Source organism: Corvus moneduloides, chromosome Z (assembly GCF_009650955.1).
Source record: "Corvus moneduloides isolate bCorMon1 chromosome Z, bCorMon1.pri, whole genome shotgun sequence".
NCBI classification, from domain to species: Eukaryota; Metazoa; Chordata; class Aves; order Passeriformes; family Corvidae; genus Corvus; species Corvus moneduloides.
In genome coordinates this window covers 63,463,254-63,484,749 of record NC_045511.1, presented here as the reverse complement: position 1 = coordinate 63,484,749, position 21,496 = coordinate 63,463,254, and the positions used below count along the sequence as shown (strand labels likewise).

Genomic DNA, 21,496 nt, shown 5'->3' with positions numbered 1-21,496 from the left:
TGCTTTCTTTTTATCACTGTATATGCTTCTATGTGTGTGTATTTCTTTATGAAAAATAATTGGGTTAATTGTTTATTTGTTGTCTATTGGTGTTACTTTTTTTCACTCTCCCTGAAGCCTTTCCCTGTGTATGTCTGACTTCTCATGGAATTAATGCCTTAAAGACATACACTGAGAAATACTAGGGACTGGGGAATCAATCCTAGGAATTGTAACTCAAGCTGCCAGTTCAAGAAAATAAGTGCAGGAGTACAGTCTGGGCTGTATGTCACACTCAACATACTAACAATTTTTACGTAATGAACCTTGGTCTTATACTCAATGCAGTATATTAACTTGTGGTAATACTATTCTGTTGTATTTAATACAGTTGTATTTCTGCTCACTTAAGCAATAAAAAAGCAAATTCAGCAGAAGGAGCAAGCATACTAACTTTGCATGCACATTGATTGCTTCCAGAGATTTCTTTCCAGCACTATTTGGTCACGCAACATTAGAAACTGTTTTTAGAGTCAAGTTGACCAAAATTTCCTGTTGCCCTCAATGATGTAATTATAGCATACAGACTGAATTCAGTATGGGGCTCTTTGTATATGTTTTTTAGCATTTTAAGTATGATTCTGAATTTCAAAGTAACTTTGCTTTCATTAGTTTGTAAGATAAGGAAACAGAAAGAGAGAACTTTTGTGAATGGTAACAGTGGCTTCTGCTATGACATAGTATGAAGCCTTGGTTTTTACATTCACTGTGAGCTTTCTGTGAGATGTGCTTGATTTGTTATTAGAAGTCAAACCATTTAAGTCTTGTTCAGTAACATCATAAATGGGCTAAGCCTGCTTAAATAGGGGAAAATTACACTTGTAGATGCAGTTACTATTCTATTGTTTCAGAGCTTAAAATGGGAGATTTTGCTTGAAGATTTTCACTTACTTCAGAAAGAAATGTTAACTTTTTTTTCCCTTGTGTTGCATGGGAGATAGGTAAGAATTTGGTAACCAATTGATGTTTTATTAATATCTTTATTTATATAAATTTTTATATTTACCATGTTAGTATTACAATTTCCAGTATTGCTTTCTCTCTCATCCTGTTTTGTTGAATGAAGTTTTACTTTTTAAAAATACTTTGCCTTTGTGAGTGTGGGTTAATCAAGTACATAATTTACTTTTTTCATATATCACCATCACTTAGCACTGAAGAGTCCAGCACTCTATACCATTTGCAACAGTATCAGTGTGCTAGAAAAATCTGTTTTCTGTCCTTTTCTCTGGTACCTAAATTACTTCTGTTTTGTTTAAATTCAATTTTTAAGGTACGATTGCCGTAATTACAATAAAGTTCTGACGCTTATGAAGCATGTGGTGTTCTGAACACCCCAAGAAACCTTTTATAAAAATGCGGTATAATCTTTAGTCAGTATTTAGGAAAGGGATGTGTTGAAAGGTCAAATAAAAGCTTTTCCTGAATTTCCAGTACTCTTGTCAACCTTGTGGGCCAGCAGCTGATCTCCAGAAACGGCAAGAACTGACAGCTTTGATTATTACCACTGACAGCTCTTGTCCCCTGACATCTTTCATGAGTAGCAGTTATCTGCCTTTTAGTGGACACTTACAAGATCTAAGACTAGCCACTCTTTTGATCAAGAGTGGAATACAAACCAGTTCTAACATTTATCCGCATTTGCTGGACAGTGGTACATGTGGTGACCATTGAAGAGTCATGGTTCTCAAGGTGAACCTTGCAGCTCTAATTGTGCAGCTTTCCTAGCTTTAAAATATGGTATTTTACCTCATCAAGGACTGGATAGAATTGCAGTCTTGTATAGAAAGGCATGTATAATTTCTCATTATCAGGCGTGCCAAAATGAAAATGGATTTCTTGCTGCATTAGTGCAGCCTCTCAGTAGCCTTGTCAAGGGTAGTTGCGGAGTTGGTAGGCAAACTAGATGTGACGTTTACCAAGGAGACAGATACCCATTCTGTAGGGTGATCTTTTGGAGCTGAGTTTCTGTTTCTGTAGTTATGGTCCAAAGAGAAACACCAAAAGCATATGACAATATGATCCATAATAAAGGATTAATTCATTGAAGTATTGGTGCAGAGTATTGCCTAGTAAGTTATTCTAGAAATAACTTTCATTTTTCAAATTAAAAAAACCCTAGCCCATAGAATTATCATTGCCTTCGTCAAAATATGAAGCTGATTTGTAAACTATTAGTATTGAAAGTGACTTAATTTTAATACCAAAGGGATTAAAGGGTTTTTGCTAACTGTCTTTTCATGGCTGAGAAGTGTATATCATAAGTATTTTTTAATGTACAAAAAAATTAGACTTAAGAAATTGATTCTTGAAGGAGTTTAGATGCAACTGTTGTCTAGTGTATCAAGTGTTTAGGGGATTTTTGTTCTAGTGATCTGCAGGAACTGTAGCTTGAAGATAAAAAATTATAATTCTCATTTGGGCATTGATTTGTCATGAATTTGGATCCGTGAGTCTTCTGTTTTGCATCTTCTGTACTTAACTTATGACTTATATACTTAACTTATGAAGAGGCCTTGGTTCAGTGAAGAACTTCTGGACAATCTTAACTGAATACATTCAAGTAACCTTGTTCCTGAAATTTCACTTGTGTTTTATCCAGAGGAACTTGTGCTGGAATAGCATATTGGCATAGGTTAGATTTGTGCTGCCTGAGAGATACAAAATAACATTAAAATATGTTTTCCTCACTTGGTACTGTTTTTTCTCTTTAGTGTAGCATAAAACAGGAGTATGTTGGTGATTCTGCTTTGTAATACTTCTGAAACACTCTAACAGCATAATAATTGAGTATTTATTTGACTGTATAGTATTTGGCAGTATGGTCAATGATGATGCATTTTAATTTCCATAATAAGGAAGTACCACCAAGTAATCCTGTTGCATCTGAGAGACTCGTTTTATTAGTAGGCAAGACATGCCTGATAATTGGGGGAAAGCTTTCTGTGTTTTTCCAGTTCTGCAGAGATGCATACCCTGGAAGAGTATGGTGTTTCATTGGTAAATCAGTAAGCATGTATATGGATGGCAATATCGGTTCCTAAAAATTCCAATGTAATTTTAGTTATTGATCAAGTTTTTTTGTGGTAAGTACGCTGGCCACAAGCAAATTATATTAGAATGCAAAATATGAATTTTGTTCATAAAAACTGTGAAAAGTTGCATGCAGAAAGGGAATGGAGAAAGCAGCTGCTAATAAGTGCTATGAATTAAAGCTTTTCAATAGAGCAGATATCTGCTAATCTTCATCTTGTAGTCTGGGCTTGTAATGGTTTTATACTGACAACTGTTTTTTGTTGATAGGGTGTGCAGTAGATTCCAGCAGATCTTCTTTTGTTTCTGTTTTGATTTTGCTGAGAACAGATTTATAAATACAGGGGCTGTTCTTTAAATTTACACAGTGCAAAGACAGGTGAAATTACTGGCATTGCTTTAAAATATACAATATATAAAAATATCTATACAGTAATGGAAATTATAATACCAATATGCTGTAAATATTTCATGTTGGCAGTTCACACAGATATAAGAACATCTCACTTTCTGTGCCTCCTGTCCACATTTTAAAAAAGTTGCCTGACTAGTGGGTCACCTTTGAGTTTGGTTTTTTGGGCATGGTAAATAGCTGTATTTCTGGAGACATTAGATGGTTCATAGACTTTAGCATCAGTAAGAATGTGTTGTTTGTGCTTCAGCTTAGGTTTGACAATTTTAATCTTAACAGTTATATTCTTCATTCCATATGCACAAAAAAGTTGTGCATATGGAATGCAGCTATTTAGGGAATTCTGTGAATGAAAAATTGATTTTTACTCCTTGTAATTATTGGGTGCCTTTATGATCTAGTGTTTCACGTAGGGAAGTCTTTTGTTGCAGGAATTAGTAAGCAAACAAAAATGGTAATTTTCAAAAATAACAATGCTATAGTTCTGTAAAACTAGTTTTACAGGTCATTTAAATGTAAACTGAATTTCTATGCTATGAGTCCTCAGAGCTTTCTCTAAGTTAGTTTATCAGAATCATAGCAATGTAAATCAAATATATTTTAGTTGCTTTGCAATGTGTTAGAGAGAAAGATTGGGGTCCAGTACAGCCTGAGAGGGTCATTTTACATATTCCACATATTGAAAATGCATTGCAATAGAAATTTTACTTAGTTTAAGTTATGCTATTTAACTGTATCTTTTACTTGTTCTAATATACTGTGTTAATTTCTCCTCTTCTAACTTATGTGCTACTGCTCACAAGTAAATACCGAGCAACATTTGAAGCCCTGCTTTTCTCTCCTTTCTTCAACTTCTTAGAACCTTTCAGTTTTTCTTATTCATCCAAAGTATCAGTGGAATCAGTGCTTTGTCCTGCTGTCCATGAAAAATCGTGGTTAGGGTTTTCCCATCCCTCCTTTTCAAAGTTATTGGTAAGATTTTTCCAGCCTTTGCTAGTATTTATACTAATTTTATCTACTGTTTTAAATAGTAGTGGTCCTGTCTGCAGCCAGTCTTAATTACAATGAGATTTTTCTTACTAAGTTCTTATTTGTGACTAACACCAAATCAGAAAGAATGTTTTTGCCAAAGTAATCCTTACTGTCTTAGTGGGTACTACTCACCCTCAGGAAAAGCCTGCTGGCTAAGCCAGTTAATGTAGGAGTACAATACACTCTGACCAGGTTCTTTTAGATATTCTGTGTGTGGATGGTTTAGTGAATAATACAGAATTTTCTTATTTGAATATACTTGAAGTCACATGGGATTTCGATTTAGCAGAGTGATACAGCAATGCACTTAAATCACAGTGAAGATACAACTTATGTTTAGCAAGGTTTTGAATTGTTATATACAGTTCAGTCACAATACAAGTACAAATTACATTGAGCAAAGTGTAGCAATCACAATACACAGTTCAATCACAATACAAATGTGAATTTCATTATGGAGCTCTAATAGTATACTGAAGGAAAATCAGAGTATCCCAGTATCACATCTTTCAAAGCTGTCAAATTGTCTTTTAAGAATGTTTTCTTGTATGCTGAATTTTTCAGACTTTTCAAAACATTTTGAGATCTGCTACAACTGATGTCTAATACTTTTTTGATATTTAACTTTTTTTTATTAAAGCACCACATTAGTTCTTTTTGGCAGCTAAACCTTATTTGATCCAGGAGCTCTTCAGCTTAACCTCTAGAACTCTGATTCAATATGGTTATCTTTGCATGCAATTTTTATGAGAACCGAAGTATTTATAGCTAATTTGGCAATTAGACTCTCTAACCAAAAAGGCATACATACTTCACTGTACTTTTATTCTATGGTCCCATACAAGAAATGAAGTTTCTTGAACAGTAGAATAAATAAAAAAGTTTTTATTTTCATATTTTGCTATGAAATCTATGTTTTCATTACTGAAAAAAAAAAAGAAAATGTCTGAAACTGAGTTTGCTGATACACTGCTGGAACAGTAAAGTTTTCAAATACAAGTCTTTTTCCCGACTATCTTTTTTTAATTTTTTTTTTTTTTAAATTTGTATTATTATTATTTCTTCCAGGACATTTGAAACTGTAGATAATGCCTCCCAGGGCTGAGATTATGCTCAACTACCTGAAAAATAACAGATGCTTCTGTGCTCTTCATAGTGGAGAATGCTGCTATACGAAGCCAGGAAACATCAGTGGAACATAACCCCAAGCAGCAAAATCATTGTTGAGATTGGCAAAAGCAAATTGTACTGTATTAGTGTCTATGGCTTTTCACATCTGCTGAGTTAAATCAGCAAATGCTGGCAACAGCCCATTCTGCAAATGGCCCAAATGTTTTCTGCCTGATAATTTGAGTTTAACTTAGTAAGCAAAAACCATTCAGAGCATTAGCATTGTATGTTGGAGCAAGTTTCCCCACAAACTGTTAAACCAGTAACATTAGTGAAAACAATTCATTCATTCACTTACTCACTTGGAAAGCAGCATAGTGACTGTTTAGAAGTACTTTGCTGTGGAAGGAGTTTCCTTTGTATCAAAACAGGTTCTGGGCTATAATTTTCTTTTTGTCTACACTGTTTGTTTTAATGAATTGTTTCACTTTTCTTAACTATGTGAAGGGGTACAGATGCATATAAATAATCACATTCCTGACAACTGGTATTTCTGAAATTATGTTACAGATATTAATTGATCCTATATAAATACTCTTTTCAGGTATGAATATGATAGCAGGAACTATTATTAAGTTTAGCATTGCTAATCACCTTATACTATCAATAATACTATGGCTGAATTATATGTGTTGTGATTTAAGCCCAGCTGGCATCTAAGCACCACGTAGCTGCTCACTCACTCCCCCACCAACTGGATGGGGGAGAGAATTGGGATATTCTTGTACCACTCACTGTCAGGGTGGCACAAGAAGCAGGAAAGCCTTGATGCTGTACAAGCACTGTTCAGCAATAACAAAAGCATCTCTATACTATCAATACCATTTTCAGTACAAATCCAAAACACAGCTCCAGAGTAGCTACCATGAAGAAAATTAGTTCTGCTCCAGCCAAAACCAGCACAATATGATACAGTAAGATTTATATCAACTGTTATGCATTTATTTAAAGTCGTAATTGTATCATCAATTGTTTCTGCTTTTCTGTAGGAAAAAAGAGCACTTGGTCTAACCCCTTAGGAAATGAAGTGTTCAACCTAATTATGAATTGTATCTGGTAAAGTAATATTACAAAAAAAGCATTATATTTGCAGTGAAGTAAAAATGACGAGGTGGTTTAGGGGGATTCAAGATCTGTGACCACTGTTACTGGTGACAGTAAGATGTTTTTACATACTTAGAAATAGGTTGCATTACATCATCCAGTTAATACAGTTTTTGACAGATATTAATCCATTTTACGCTTCAGCATGAATGTGTGATATATTTACAGCCAGAAACATAACAGAAGTTACAAGAAATGGACTTCATTCATATAAGAGTGTTTAAAAACCATGTGCATACTAACAGACTTGCAAAATAAGCTTTCCTTGATATTTGTGTGTCTATGTGTTATGCATAAGCATAACACATAGTGAACATAATGAACAGTGCTGTTAATTGAGGTGCAAATATATATTGAATTTCCCTGTCGTGGCTAGCAGGTTCAAATCCTGTATTCTTCTTTTATTCTCTCTGACAGCGGGATGTATTTTGTACTCTAGTTGAGTTGGAGTTTGTATACAAAAGAATACCAAGAATGCTTTATTCACTTCTGCCTTGATTACCTCCTAATTTGAAATGTATATTTCATGCTGAGAAGCTGGAAAAAAAAAAAAACACATCAGAGTTCACACCAAAGAATTCTGTTGTGCACCTGTGCAGAGTCCTGTTCATGCACTTACTGTCAGCAAATTGTGAGGAAGTGTAAGTGACTTGATCTGAGTTACAGCAGTCATAGAAGTCAAGGTAGATTCCCTAGCTCCATTTCATGTGCTGTGTAAAGAAAATGCCCCCAATAGGCATGCATTATGTTTCATATCACTGCATTGGCTGACCTGAATCTTTTGAATTGCCTGTCTTGGGCCGTTGGTAGCCGCTCTTAGAGCAAGGCCAAGTTATCACAATGAAGGTTTGATTGCATAATGGTGCATATCATAGAGTGTTTTTGGTTGGCAGCATTGCATAAGTGACTATTCATCAAAACTTGCTCTACCAGAACTGAAAGCATTCTTATGCTCTTTCATAACAATGCCAGTATGTAAGATTATGAATGAAACATCATGTTCATAGCTCTTCTTGAAACATTGCATACTGGTCTTATAAAGTAGATGTTTGGGTTTTTTTGTGGGGGCAGTGTATCTATCTCTCACTGTAGGAACAGATTCTTCTACCATTGTTTTTGCAGGTTTTGAGTACTTGCAGTTGGCACTGATAACACAGTTGAAGTAAAAAGTATGCCTGCTTATGACAGTGGAGTTTCTGAGATCTTCCAGTCAGTATGACCACTGCAAATTGTTCTCTGTTCTTATTCTGAGAATCCTCAGTTAAGGTGGATTTTGAATGGAGCCAGCTGGAGGCTGCAGTTGTTTTGTGTCCTTCTAATGATACCTCTGATCAGAGAAACACTGAGCTCATGAGGCCCCTGAATGTCTAGCCTGAAACCACATGCTTCAGGCATGAGTTAGGAGAGTAAATTTATTTTAGCCTGAGCCACTGATTGCTCTTCAGCTAAACAGTAAGTAATGAAAGGACTAATTAAAGAAAATAAGAGTGAGAAGCACTGGATAAACAGAAAAAAAAGTATCTAAAAGTCCCTCAAGTTTTCCAAGGTGTTTTTGGACATAAATAGGGCATTGGTATCATCAAATGAACAAGGGAAGAAAGGCTATAAACTGTGCCAAGACAGCAGTGTTGGTTACATCAAGTAATTACATACTCTGTGCTTTCTCTCAAACAGTTGGAGAGCTGGTTTGTTTTATTAATTTCCTTGCCTCTTTTGGTTAAGTAGATTCTCAGTTTTTATATACGGTACGTAACTTCTCTGACTATGTGGAAACCAGGTACCTCCACTTATACTACCAGAGAAGCTTATATAGAAATTCTTCCTCTCACTGATATTGGTGCACACACACACACACACACACACACACACACAAATAAAGCACACAGAGTAAAACTGCCCAAGTTCTACTGATGTAGAATATTTACACAGACGATTGCATGTTGTCCCTGGTGGGAAGTTGTTTAAGGCAGCATTGTTGTCATGTTTTGTAATGGGATTGTGTCGTCTGTAACTCTTTTTTTTAAAAACCAATTTCTTTTGACATTTGATTATTTCAGTGTGGCTGTGTGAATGTTAATTATGAGGAGATTAACTAATATTTCTGAAGCTCTTGAAAGATGATAATTTGGGCTCAAGGTTGCCTAGGAAATTCCTGAGGAGAACTGAAATTCACTAGCCTTACAGTAGTGATAACAGAATATCAGGCAAAGCTTGTAATCCTTAGGAACATCTGCTCTGTTTACTCTTAATTTTGTAACCTGTTAATGAACCATTCCTTTAAGTACTGGATTAGGCAGCCTCCCTCTGAAAGGAGGACGGATATTTTTCCTTTCTTGTTATGGTGGAGAAGAGTGAGAGGTTGCATGGTGTAATATACTAGAGGATCATATTAGAGAGCTTGTGCAGTTCATGCAGAGACAGAAGACTGCAGTAAGGATCATGGAGAAGAAAGTCACACCTCAAAGGACATAGAAGGACATAGAATTCAGAATTACAGACATTAGAGATCAGAGGCAAATAAATGAGGAGTGTTTGCTTCTAGTCAATAGCTAACTGGAAGTGCTCTAAACATAATGTAAAGGAGAAAATAAATTTATTAAAATAGTGTTAATTTTTATGAGTTTGTGAAAGATAGAGTCTGGTATATATGCATATGATACTTTGTCCCTGGCTTATTTTGGAATGAGGTTCTAAATACAGAACTCTTGAAAGCAACAAAAGGCTGTTAAAAGCCAGCATTATTCTTGTCTCTTGCATTCTTTTCAATTTCTTGGCTGGGAAAGCATTTGTAAAGATCACACAAAAGGGAACTGAAATTATGGAGTTTACATGGAATTAAGATGTAAATACTGTTTTCATTAAAACCAGAACCAATATAGTCATGAACTCAGCAATATGCTGCAGGCAGTGGAAAGGCAGAGCACGGTGTGAGGGAACTACAGTAATCAACCTAGAACTGGTTCCAGGACTGTAAATCTGAAGATAGATTTTTGAATAAAAAGAAGAGCATTATAGGCTGAGGTTCTGGGCAAAGGCTTCAGCTATCATGGGGGAATTATTCAGTGGTGATAAGGAGTGGTGCAATCAAAAGTTGTCAGTTTCCAAGTGGATAATAGATAAGGAAGATATTACAAACCTTCACAACAAATTCTGTGTGCCTCTTCGTTTTCTTCATAAGGGAGAATTAAGCTCTGAATTTTCTGTGAGGTCACAGCTATAATGAAAATATTTCAAATAAGGAGTACAAGCCCCTGAAGGAAAATAATGTAAAAGGAAGAATTTAAAAAAAAAAAATCTGTAAGGTTTAAGCCACTTGTAAGATGGCTCTTTAAAGGAAAATTTAAATAGGAAGAGAACTAGAGAAATAACTTTCAGAGTTATATGTTTTACAGTTCTTTAAAATTGCAAGCAATAGAAAAAATATGATTGAACAGAATGTTTTTAAGCAAAAACTTTGTTAAACTTTTAACTTGAAAAGTAAGTAATTAAAAAAGTTATTAAGGTAATGCTGGCAATTTATATGTTCATCTTCTCATTGTGTTCAGCTGTTTCTCACTGCTGTTCTTTGGAAGCTAAGTTTTTCACCAGAAAGCTCTGCTGCTAAATATTGACAGCTTTTTTGCAGTTGTTCTCTTTGTGCCCTCCTACCCAGATTATTGGCAAATGTTTATTGAATTGACATTAGTTCTTTTGAGAAACTGTAAAAATGAATTAAAAATCACATGCAGGATGTATTTATTAATTTGTTGTTCTTACATTTGGCTTGCTTGTAGACAAATATTTTAGTTGATATTTTATTCAACACTGATAAAAATGTTGCCAACTTTATTGTGCTTTTGTAGCAATGTGTGACAATTTATCATAGGAGACCCATAAAGCCTCTGCTTTTTCATAAAGTGGAGAAAGCAATCATGGGAACGTGATGAATCAGCTTAATGTACTTAAATGTTTCTCTGTGTTGGGGTTTTGGTCTTGTGAAGTAAACAGTTTTTCTTAGATACATCATTAGAAAAGGACTGTATGCTCTAGACCATTTTTGTTATCTGAAAGTTTTATTCAAAACTTTCCACATTTTCCGTTCCACATTCACATTATAATTATTCTGATTGACACCTACGTGCCTTCTCACTTTGTGAATGATTTAATAGACACTGCCTCAATGATCAAGCATGCCTGTCTCTCTACTTTTTAGATCTGATTGTTCCCCATTACACTCTGGCTATAATGTTTGCCTTTTTTTCCCCTTTGGAAAATAAGTGTCACTCTCCATGAAGAGTTTGTGAGGTGCGATCCTGTGTGAATGGAGTGATTTGTCAGGTGCTGCTGCCAGGATGCAATGTGTTCCATCCATAGGGAATTTAGGGCAGAGTGCACAGAGGGAGAGGGGATAAAGTTTGGAGGGAGTAAGGAAACAGTGGGGAGTAAGGAGACATAATGTTGTTGATGTGAATGCCAATTGTAAGTAGTAGAGCTACTTTCCTATGCTGTATGTGAAGCAATCGGCTCATGACATGGATGTCAAAGCACTTAATTGCGGGTTTTTCCTGTCTCGACATTCTTTTAGACTTCTGCACCCGTATTTGCACACAGACTTCTTGTAACATTGTTTGATTGTCTTCGTTAGCACCTGACAGATTAATTGTTGTTTGTCTCCATTCCATGACTACAATATAACCATTGTTTACTTTCTTTTAGAACTGCCTGAGACTACCTTAATTGAAGAGAAAGTTCAAGAGTCAGAGGCATGGGCCAGGCCTCTGGTCTACCTGTGGCAGACAAGACAACCCAATTTCAATGCTGAAAAAGAATACAATGCAGCTTGTGCAAAAAAGGAGCCTCACTGTGCCATTTGCACTCTTCTCATGCCATACTATAAGGTAAGCAAGGTTCTCACAGCTCCGTTTCTGGATGAAGTGCGAAATTGCTGCCTGGCTACTTAATTTTCAGGAAATTATAAAAAAGAGACACACATTTCATTTTTAAGAGAGGTAAATAAACTCACTACTGTTAAAGTTAGAACGGGTACTTTGTTCACCTGCATCTACCCTTGGCTGCAGACAATGTATACCTTCTACTACCATTTATGCAGGGTTAGTGTGTGTAGATTTTCCCTTGAAATTACACTTTTTGATATAGTGAAACCAAATAGGTTTGTATCTTTTAGCTATTTCCTTATTTGTCCATCTCCAAATGCTTTTTATCAGAGCCTCTTATGCTGCCTTCCTTCAGTGTTGAGGAAATACGTGTTCTCACAGTACTCGGGCCTTGACAGGAAAAATATTCCCTTGGAAGCAGTCTAATGCAGAGCACTGATACTGTCTTGTGGAATTACTGTGTTAAATAGCAACTAAAAATGGTATTGCAGTACTGTGTTGCTAATTCTGAAGCTGCTAAACTGGAATTTCCTCAGCATGGGAACCAGGAGAAAAGCCTTTCTTGCACTGGACTCAGTGAGCACTGCTGCAATAATGCTGGTTTGCAGTCTGAGTGCTATTCTAGATGTTACAGTTATTTGGAGCAATTAAGGTACAATGTGATAAATACCTAGAAGCAGTTAATTTTCTCATGAAATTGTTACACTTAGTACGAAGGTTGGGAGGGGTGGAATAGTTCCATCATTGTCAAAAGGAAGAGTAAGACTCTCTTTTACTTAAATAAAATTTTATTTATTTTCCAGCCAGACAATCATGATGAAGAGAGTCCTATTTTCAGTGAAGCAAACTCAGCAGAAACATTGATGGCAGAAAATGAGAAGACTAAACCTCTTATTCCAGAGATGTGTTTTATTTATAGTGAAGAAAACACCGAAAACTATCCATCAAATGCCTTTGTGGAAGAAGATGGAACAAGTATTCTGGTTTCATGTGCAAAGTGTTGCGTACGGGTTCATGCAAGTAAATAATCTAATTGTTCTGTTGGCAGAAATGCAATTTCAAATTTTGCTTTATTGATAAATGTTAGCTAGGCTTCTTGCATGTCTTTAAAAGTACTTGAAAAACATTTCCATTTGTAATGCTTCAATCACTGGGTAATTCTTTTTGAAAACTATATTACATTTTCTGTAACTTCTTCATGGTTGCTGTGAAAATATTGAAGAATTAACTTTCTTGTAAACTTTCAATAATCGCAAACTTCTGATTCTTTTTTCTGTTCTGAGTGATTTAATTACTCTTTTGCTTCTCTATTTTAAATCACTGTGCAATGCTAGTATGTCCTTATTAAGTAGTTAAAGTGAAATTCTCCTGGAGGACTTGTGAATATTGCTATTAAATTTGGGGATGCAGTATTTTCCTTCACATAGCATTCTTTTTCATTGCAAGAGTAACTGATGAATGCATGGATTTTTCTGCAGTATCTTCTAAGGACTGTAGAACTGTAATAGTAAAGTCTAAGAAGCCAATGAGATATTTGGAGATGTGGTATATTTGCACAGAATAAATGTCAGTAGATTATGTCAGTACATCAAATTTTTACTTCATGGAGAGTTGGTGATATGATACTGCACTGACAAAAATAAGAAATCCATTCTGATTTGGTTTTTGGGTGCTTGGGAATTTTGTTGTTTGGTTTTGTTTGCTGGGATTTTTGTTTTGTTTTGTTTTTCTTGTGGGGATTTTTGTGTGTTCTTCTTTTTTTTTTCAGTTTTGGGAAGATATATTTCATAGACTATGAAATTAGAAGTAAGCCTAGATTGTAAAAGTCTCTTTTTCACAGGACAGGCATGTGTTTTACTAAGGTTTATGTATAATCGAATTGTATGACATCATTTATAGAAAGGCAGAATATGATAATCAATCCAGCTCTCTTATTTTAGGTTGCTATGGTGTTCCTTCTCATGAAATCCATGATGAGTGGTTGTGTTCTCGATGCAGAGAAAAAGCCTGGACAGCTGTAAGTTTCACTCGTTGTTTAGCTATCTAACACACTAGATATTAAGGGAAAAAAAAAAAGGTAGCATGTGCATTAATTCATGTGGAATGCAGCCTGCGTATTTTTTCTGATCACACTTCCTGGGGAAAAACTATTTATTAAATATGAGTAGATTTCAGTGTAAAATGTAATGGCATTTTGATAGACAAACTTGGAGCAGTTTCGTAGACCCATGAAAAGAATTGGCTAAGGGGGTATAGTTTTGTGAAAAACATTGTTCAAGCAAACAACTGAAAATTAAAATGCATATAAAAGACAGAAAAAGTGAGATATCTCCTAAATAGTTATAACCTGGTTTTCATCTTTCATTGGTTACCAGAATACCCTGTTACAGCTTCCTTTTCAGACAGTCATGCATTTGAGGATCTTCTGAAATGCTTTTGTGACTCCTGTTCTAGATTCAGGGGAGTATCAAGGGGAAAAGTGTAAGTTGTTGTTATGAGCTCAGAATTTAATTATTAGTTAAACAAGCAGGGTTAGAAACCTGCTATTCTATCAAAAATTAAAAAATGTTAACTTCTTTGAGGGAAATTACAGCTATGATGGCAAGTATGAGAGTTCTAAGGAGAATATCCTTATTAATAAAATACCATGTATGACTAAATCACATACTTTTTGTTAAAAACACTGAAAAATTTAAGATGTTGCCTTGGGACCTGATGTTAACTGCAATATAAAAATAACACATTTTGAGTGGAAATTAGGAGTCTTTGTCTTTTGACTATAGTACGTTTTTTAAAAGCAAAGTCACTAAAAAAACTGTAAAACAAAATCTAGTCTTAAAATTTGAATTATGTGTTGTAGAAAGGATTCAAAAATTCTTCTGAGGTTTTAAGGTTACAAATATTCTCGAAGTGGACATTTAGATGGCAGCAGTTAAGGGAATGATAAGAACAGTAGTGAAGTGTCTGATGACTCATTTACGTTCACTATGGGTCAATTAAGGGGGAAGCTTGGTAGTATGATAGAGGAAGGAAACTATTGGTGAGAAGATTAAAACTTGTCCGGAATTGTTCTTTGGTGGCTTTTAGGGGAAAAATTAACACCTGTGAAAAACATTAATTTGAGAAGAATTATTCACATTTGACTGAATAAGTTTGGGATTATTCTCTTATGATGTATGTATGTTTCTGAAAAGAAGGAAAATCTGAATTCTAGAGGAAGTACTTTTTTGGCCAAATTATTTGAGATGAGATGAAGCAGTGAAAGAGATATCAAAACCATATGGGAAATGGCTGAATGAAAATTTTATGTGATGAGGTTTTAGAACTGGATTTTGCACAAGCATACTCTAGAAACTGGAGAGAAGGCCCAGTGTATTTCTGTATCTCTAATCTTTCTGTAGCTCTGTTTTGGTAACCTGAGTGAAATGAATTTGTACCCCAAGAGAGTCCTTCATTCGGACATGCTTGTAGAATAATGTTCCATTCTTAATGCCTTAAGTCATCATTAAGTTTGGAAAGTTTTAATGAAATACTGAAGATTGAATAGACGTCTAGACTTAGTATTATGTTTACTTATAAACTTGTCCTTTTGTCTGCTGTCTTATAGTCTTTGTGATTACGTCATTCACATGTAAATGTGAACTGTTCATTTTCTTCTGAAAGACATGGGAGTAATAGGTAGTAGGCATCTGTTACCCAAGTTAGATAGCAGAAATCCAGCTGTTTCAAGGATATGAATAATGGTTTGTTAAATACTTTCACGTGAATGATACCGAATTCACTTTTTAAATAATAGGTTGTTTCAAAAATCTTGACATGCAGATGTTGCACTAATAGTAATCTCAGAGCTATTAGCGATTACAAGAGTTTGTAGAGCTTAGGTGAGGTGACATCAGCCTGGAAAATTTCTTGTTATGTTTTAAAAAGATGTGAAATGGGTGATTGAAGGAACTGGGTGGCAGTCAGCCTATCTCAGATACCAAGAAAAATACTGACCAATTGTGGAATCTATCAATTTTTAACAGCCTAGACAATAACAGAATATGAAGAGATACCTATTTAAGAACAGGCCACTGATTTTTTTGCTGTGACAGACCATGGGAGTAAGGAATAAGCAAAAAATTTAATGCATCCTAACTTACAGGTGGTTTTGATGGTGCTTTAAATTCTGATATTGAAGTGGCAGAAGAGAGATGATGAAAATAGTAGTTGCCAAACACACAGCAATATGGATTTGCTCTTTACCCTTAATATCTCAGACCACCAGCCATCATTGTCATAAGACTTTTAAAATCATTAGGAGAATAAATTTCTGGGCATTATTTGCTGATTGCTTTTCATGTTGTTACGAAGCATTTGTGGAAATCTAGACTGGTCTACTTTAAGCTGTTTAAGATGATTGCACAGGAGATGGGGGAATTAACGTAATGTTAAGCTACCGAAGTGTTAAACTATATTGAAAAATAAATCATATGGAGTTCAACAGAGACAGAGTACTTAGGAGTTGTCAGCTATGAACACATAATATGGCAGACTCTACTTAAGCAATAGTTCCTGTTGGCAGCTGCAGTTGTGACCACTTTAGTCACAAACTGAACATGCCATCAGTTCTGTAGAATCTGAAATACCACACGAGGATGCTTAAGCTTTGTACTAGAAGCAAAGCCTAGAAAAAAACATGAAACAATCTTTCTGCTCTCTTCAGCTTTGGTGAGAGTCCAGCTGAAGAACTGTGTCTTAAGAGTGGATATACAATGTTCAAAAAACCATGATGGAAGAAAACAAATGTTACAACTGAAATTGCAATAAAGTAAAATTCTTTTTATCATTCCTTGAGGGACGATTGAAAAGATTTAAGCTTCTTAGTATAGCCAGGGGAAGGCAGAAAGAAAAAAGTCGTATTCTGTCATGTAAAATTATATGTGTATGACTAAGAGTAACATAAGCAATTGCCATTCTGAAATTTTTTCTTCTTGTGTCTAATCAGATTGTCTCCAGGAATAACTTGTACCCATTACCCCTCATATTTTCCATGTGACTTCCTTGTAAGAAAGGGAATCTCCACCTTGTGTTTTAGGGACAAGATGACTTGCAGAGGTTTTAAGCTGCATCAGCAGAAGTTAATATTAATACCAGGATATTTTATTAATTTTTATTTCTAAAACTAGTGAACTACAGGACTAGGATATATAGAGATTTTATAGAAGCTACTCCTTTAAAATTTTTAAAAACATGTTGTGGAAACATTTTTCAGGAACAGTTGAAGAAGACTTGATTGTGCATTGAGGCAGAAGGATTAAATAGACACTGAATTTTGTTTTTTCAATAGTTCTCTTCTGCTTGTTTGGACAGTATTATTCGTTGCAAGCAATGTGGTTGTGGTTGTCTTTGGAGAAAAATTTATTAGTTTGATATCTAACTTAAATATCCTAGTATATTTTTGCTTCTGTGGAACCTCAGTCCTGACATCAGCATGATAATAATTGCTGATCCTTATTTCATCCTGTTTGTCAATTTAGGATAATGTTTCTGTCCCTTCAGAGTTTGGACTATAACCTTAAATTATACTAACTGCTTTCACTTCAAAATATTGCAATACTTCCATCTAATGTTAGAATTATACTTAAGGTATATATTATATTATAAGTTACTGAGGTAACACAGTTGTCTTTTAACCAATCTTCTGTACATTAAAAATGACAAGTTAATTAAATATACTGCTATCCCTAAGTACTACTTTCCCTTTTAAAAATCAGCAATTCAAGTTAGCTGTACCAACCTGCAGCCTGAAGTTTTATGCTTCCTTTGAATTAAATGTTTATGTTTCTTTTATGAATCAATTTTTAAATTTTTACCATTTTTTCATATAATCAAAGAATAACAGGTTGGAAGAGGACCTTAAGAATCATCTGGTCCAACCTTTCTTGGCAAAAGCACAGTCTAGAGAAGATGGCCCAACACCCTGTTCAGATGAATTTTAAGCGTTCAACACAGAGAAACTCACCAATTCTCTGGGGAGATTACTGCAGTAGTTCTCACTGTGAAATTTTTTCTTCTTGTGTCTAATCAGATTGTCTCCAGGAATAACTTGTACCCATTACCCCTCATATTTTCCATGTGACTCCTTGTAAGAAAGAGAATCTCCATCTTCTTCGTAGCCACCCTTTAGATACTGGAACCTGATGATCAAGTCTCCTGTAAGCCTTCTTTACTCATGGCCAAACAAACGCAGTTCTCTCAGCTTTTCCACATTTGGCAGGCTTCCCAGTCCTTTGGTCACCTATATGGCCTGTCTCTGGACCTCTCTAGCCTGTCCACACCTTTTTTGACCAAAACTGAACACACAGTGTGTTTTCTATATCTGTTGTTCTGCATCTAATATTTTAATTGTATTTTAAATTGCTGTGTAGTACCATAAATCTCTCTGGAGAGGGAGATGAAATTAGAGAAAACTCTTTATTTGCATGACCTTTTTTTTTACTGTAGGGAATATAGAGTGAATGTATTTTACATTCCAACTGATACAGTTCAGACTTCAAGTTTCTACATGAATTAAATAAAAAAATAGTATTCATCTAAATTTTTGTTCCGGATAGTCATTCCTAAAAAACTGCACCTGTTGCAGAACATCTGAAACAGATTTGGCCCTCTGTGGGATTATATATACACGTGCCTTCCAAAACTTAAGTTTTTTGTATCAGAAAAGTGCACAAAATGGGAAGATTTAATTATTAGGAAATACCTACTCCCTGAAACTCCAGCTTCCTGGATGTTTGAAATTGTTTTCCTTACACTTCATGTTGATTCCTAGAAGAAGGATATTTAGCTGAAGATGACCCGTCTGAGAAATTCCCTTCTGGCTAAGGCACTAAATCATGAAGAGAAGGTTGATTGGAAAACAAGGAGAAAGAAAGTTTGATGCAATGAAGAATATAATGGAAGTTATGAAACATTGGTACAACCTTGTTTCAGAGTTTATTTCTTAGGAGGGAAAATTCCTTCTCATTCCTCTGCTTACACAAAGTTATTTTAAATTCTGTTAATTTATACTTTCTTAAAATCACAGCAGTTATGTTAACTTTATGGAAAATTTGGTCTCTATTAGGCTTCTGTATATCAGCATGACTGTGCAGAGCAATGAAGCTGACAACACTGTTGGAATGAGAGTTGTCTTAATAGCTGAATCAAGCTTTATTATGTGTGGATCCCAACTATGAACATCATTAAAATATGGAAATAGAAAAATGTCTTTGTGGATTTAGGTTGACAGAGCCAGACTTTTCCTTGATGGCTATTCCATTTTATATTATCAGAGGAAACAGATTTTGAGATTCAGAAGCATACTGTTTTCTTTTAGTTTAGGCTTCTCTAAGTAGCTGAAATAGTATGCTTTACAACACTTTATGTCAAATTTTCACCCTCTACGATATACCTGCATTCATAATATATAATACATCTTTATATTCTATTAGGCAGTAGGTCCTGTTTGATAACAGTTATTGACAAAAGAGAAGAGTGATACGGAATTGTCTATGCTAATGGACAAAAATAGCCATAAATCAATCCCCCAAAACAATTTTAAAAAATCAAATAATATTAAATAAGTCATCTGCATGAATCCTGAAAGTGTAACTGTATTCATACAAAGTGCCTTGATTGAGAACAAATGCCTCATTAATCTTAAATGCTTCAGCTAGAAAAAGTTAGTGAAGTCAGGAAGAATAATGACTGGCATTATAGAGAATGCAACGTACTGTACAATGAGCAAAGATGTGGTCACCTAATAGCTATAATACATAAACATGGAGTACCTTTGTTATTTAGAGGACAAAGGATTTGGGACAGGAAAGAGATAGAAAGAAGAGCAAGTACGAGAATAGGTAAATACACTTCAGTGGCTTGCTTCATAATCAGGTAGCTGTTCATAAGGCTACTAAGGGAGCTGCATGACTTCTCACAAGTGATTCTTACATTGTTCTCCACAGCACTACAGAAACTGTTAAGTACCTAATCTGGTTAGCTGGCACTGATTTTGAGAACAGATCCTATGTTTAAATAGCTTAGCAGAATTTCTTTTTCTATAGATGAGCTTTTTCATGCTTTTTATATTACGTATTGATAATCAGTCTTTGGGTTTATTTGCATTTTATGATTAGAGTAGCCCTTTATGTAACTTGAAGGATTTTAGTTTCTTTTTCCCAAAGGCATCAGAAAAGTGGCATGTAAGAGCATTCCACATTCCAGCTCAGAAACTGCCCTATTTCACTCTACTGAAAATAATTTTGAATGTTCTTTTTGTAGTGGTGCCTTTCTCACTGATACTGAGTCAGCATTTCCATTATAAGCTGCTGTTTTCAGAGCCTGGTAACTGCCAAAATTAACTCAATACATGTGAGTTGGTTATACAGTGTCTTAATTTTCAGCCTGATTTTTCTACCAAGCTTTAAATGCATTTGAATATTGTTAATAAAAGAAACTATTGGACAGGAAAATCTGGCTATAATAGAAAAAGTAAAAACTGAAATGCTTCTGTGGTTTTTTTGTTTCCAGAAAAATAAAACCTGATGATTATTTAGAAAAATACTTTTTTAAAAAAATTTATTTAATCTGTATTTTCACAAACCTTCTCTGCAAAACAGTTGCCTTACTGGGAGAATTACTTGTAAATGCTGATGGTAACCATGTATGGACTCAGATGTGGGGAGCATTATATTTCTTTCTGATTTTGGTATTATACTAGTAACAGTATATTTATTGCTTACAAAACTCAATCTTTGAAATAACATACTTTAACAGGTTTGTAAATATGGGGTTTCTCTGATGCTGTCACAGAAACCAAATTGAAGACCATTAAACTCAGAAAATATGTTTTTAATGTAAGTGCCATAAGGCTCAAACCCAAAGCCCTTTTTGACCTTTCAGTCCCTTCATCGGAGTTTGCCAAGTCAAGCTTTGCTACTGATACCCATGTCAAAGGGCTTGACAGCTTTGGTCACCTCCAACTGTGTGGGTATTCTCATATTACGAGGAAGGGATTCCCTGCAGGGTGAATTATGATTTCAGTCAGATGCACTTTTGAATCTGGCCCTGCTTGGAGATGGCATTGGACCAGAAAACCTCCCTCAATCTCATCCAATCTTAATTTATCCTCAAAGACCATATCTAATCTCTAGAGGTACTGCTGCAAAGTCATTGAGAAGAAACATGCTAAAAATAGCCAGTAGCAGGATATCCTGACCTGCCCAGCTGGTGCTATGCTGCTTTCTTAAAGACACAGATCTTCTTCTAAAGATACTCAGGTTTAAATCTAATATTTGCTGTCCATAATAATTGGAATAAGCTTACATATTTTTAATCATAGTATGTATATATTAGATACACCATCAGTCCTGTTTTGTTTGCTAAGCATTTAGTCTCAGCGTTCACAGTATCATAGAATGGTTGAAAGGAACCTTAAAGATAATTTAGTCCAACACCCTGCCATGGACAGAGTCCTTCACTAGACCAAGTTGCCAGGGCCACATCCAGTCTGACCTTGAACATTTCCAGGAATGTCTGGAGTTTCCAGGAATATCTACAGCTTCTCTGGGCAGCCTGTCCCAGTGTCCCACCACCCTCATAATCAAGAATTTCTTTCTTATGTCTAGGTTAGATAAGAATTTCCTTCTTATATCTAACCTAGACCCACCTGCTTTCAGTTCAAAGCCTCATCTTACCATCTTTCTTGTAGAACCTTTAGGTACTGGAAGGTGTTATAAGGTCTCCCTGAAGTGTTCTCTTCTCCAGGCTGAATAACCCCAACTCTCTCAGCTTGTCTTCACAGCAGAGGTGC

General features: G+C 35.2%; 1 protein-coding gene across 8 annotated transcripts in view; it reads left to right on the top strand.

Moving 5' to 3' along the window:
* Positions 1-21,496, top strand: part of KDM4C (lysine demethylase 4C) — a 297,838-nt gene that overhangs the window by 140,635 nt on the left and 135,707 nt on the right. For all 8 annotated transcript variants that reach the window (XM_032095412.1, XM_032095416.1, XM_032095415.1 and 5 more), the window contains exons 13-15: positions 11,486-11,667; positions 12,468-12,684; positions 13,605-13,681. In XM_032095412.1, the coding sequence (XP_031951303.1) occupies positions 11,486-11,667; positions 12,468-12,684; positions 13,605-13,681 (476 nt within the window). The remainder of the gene's footprint in view (positions 1-11,485; positions 11,668-12,467; positions 12,685-13,604; positions 13,682-21,496) is intronic.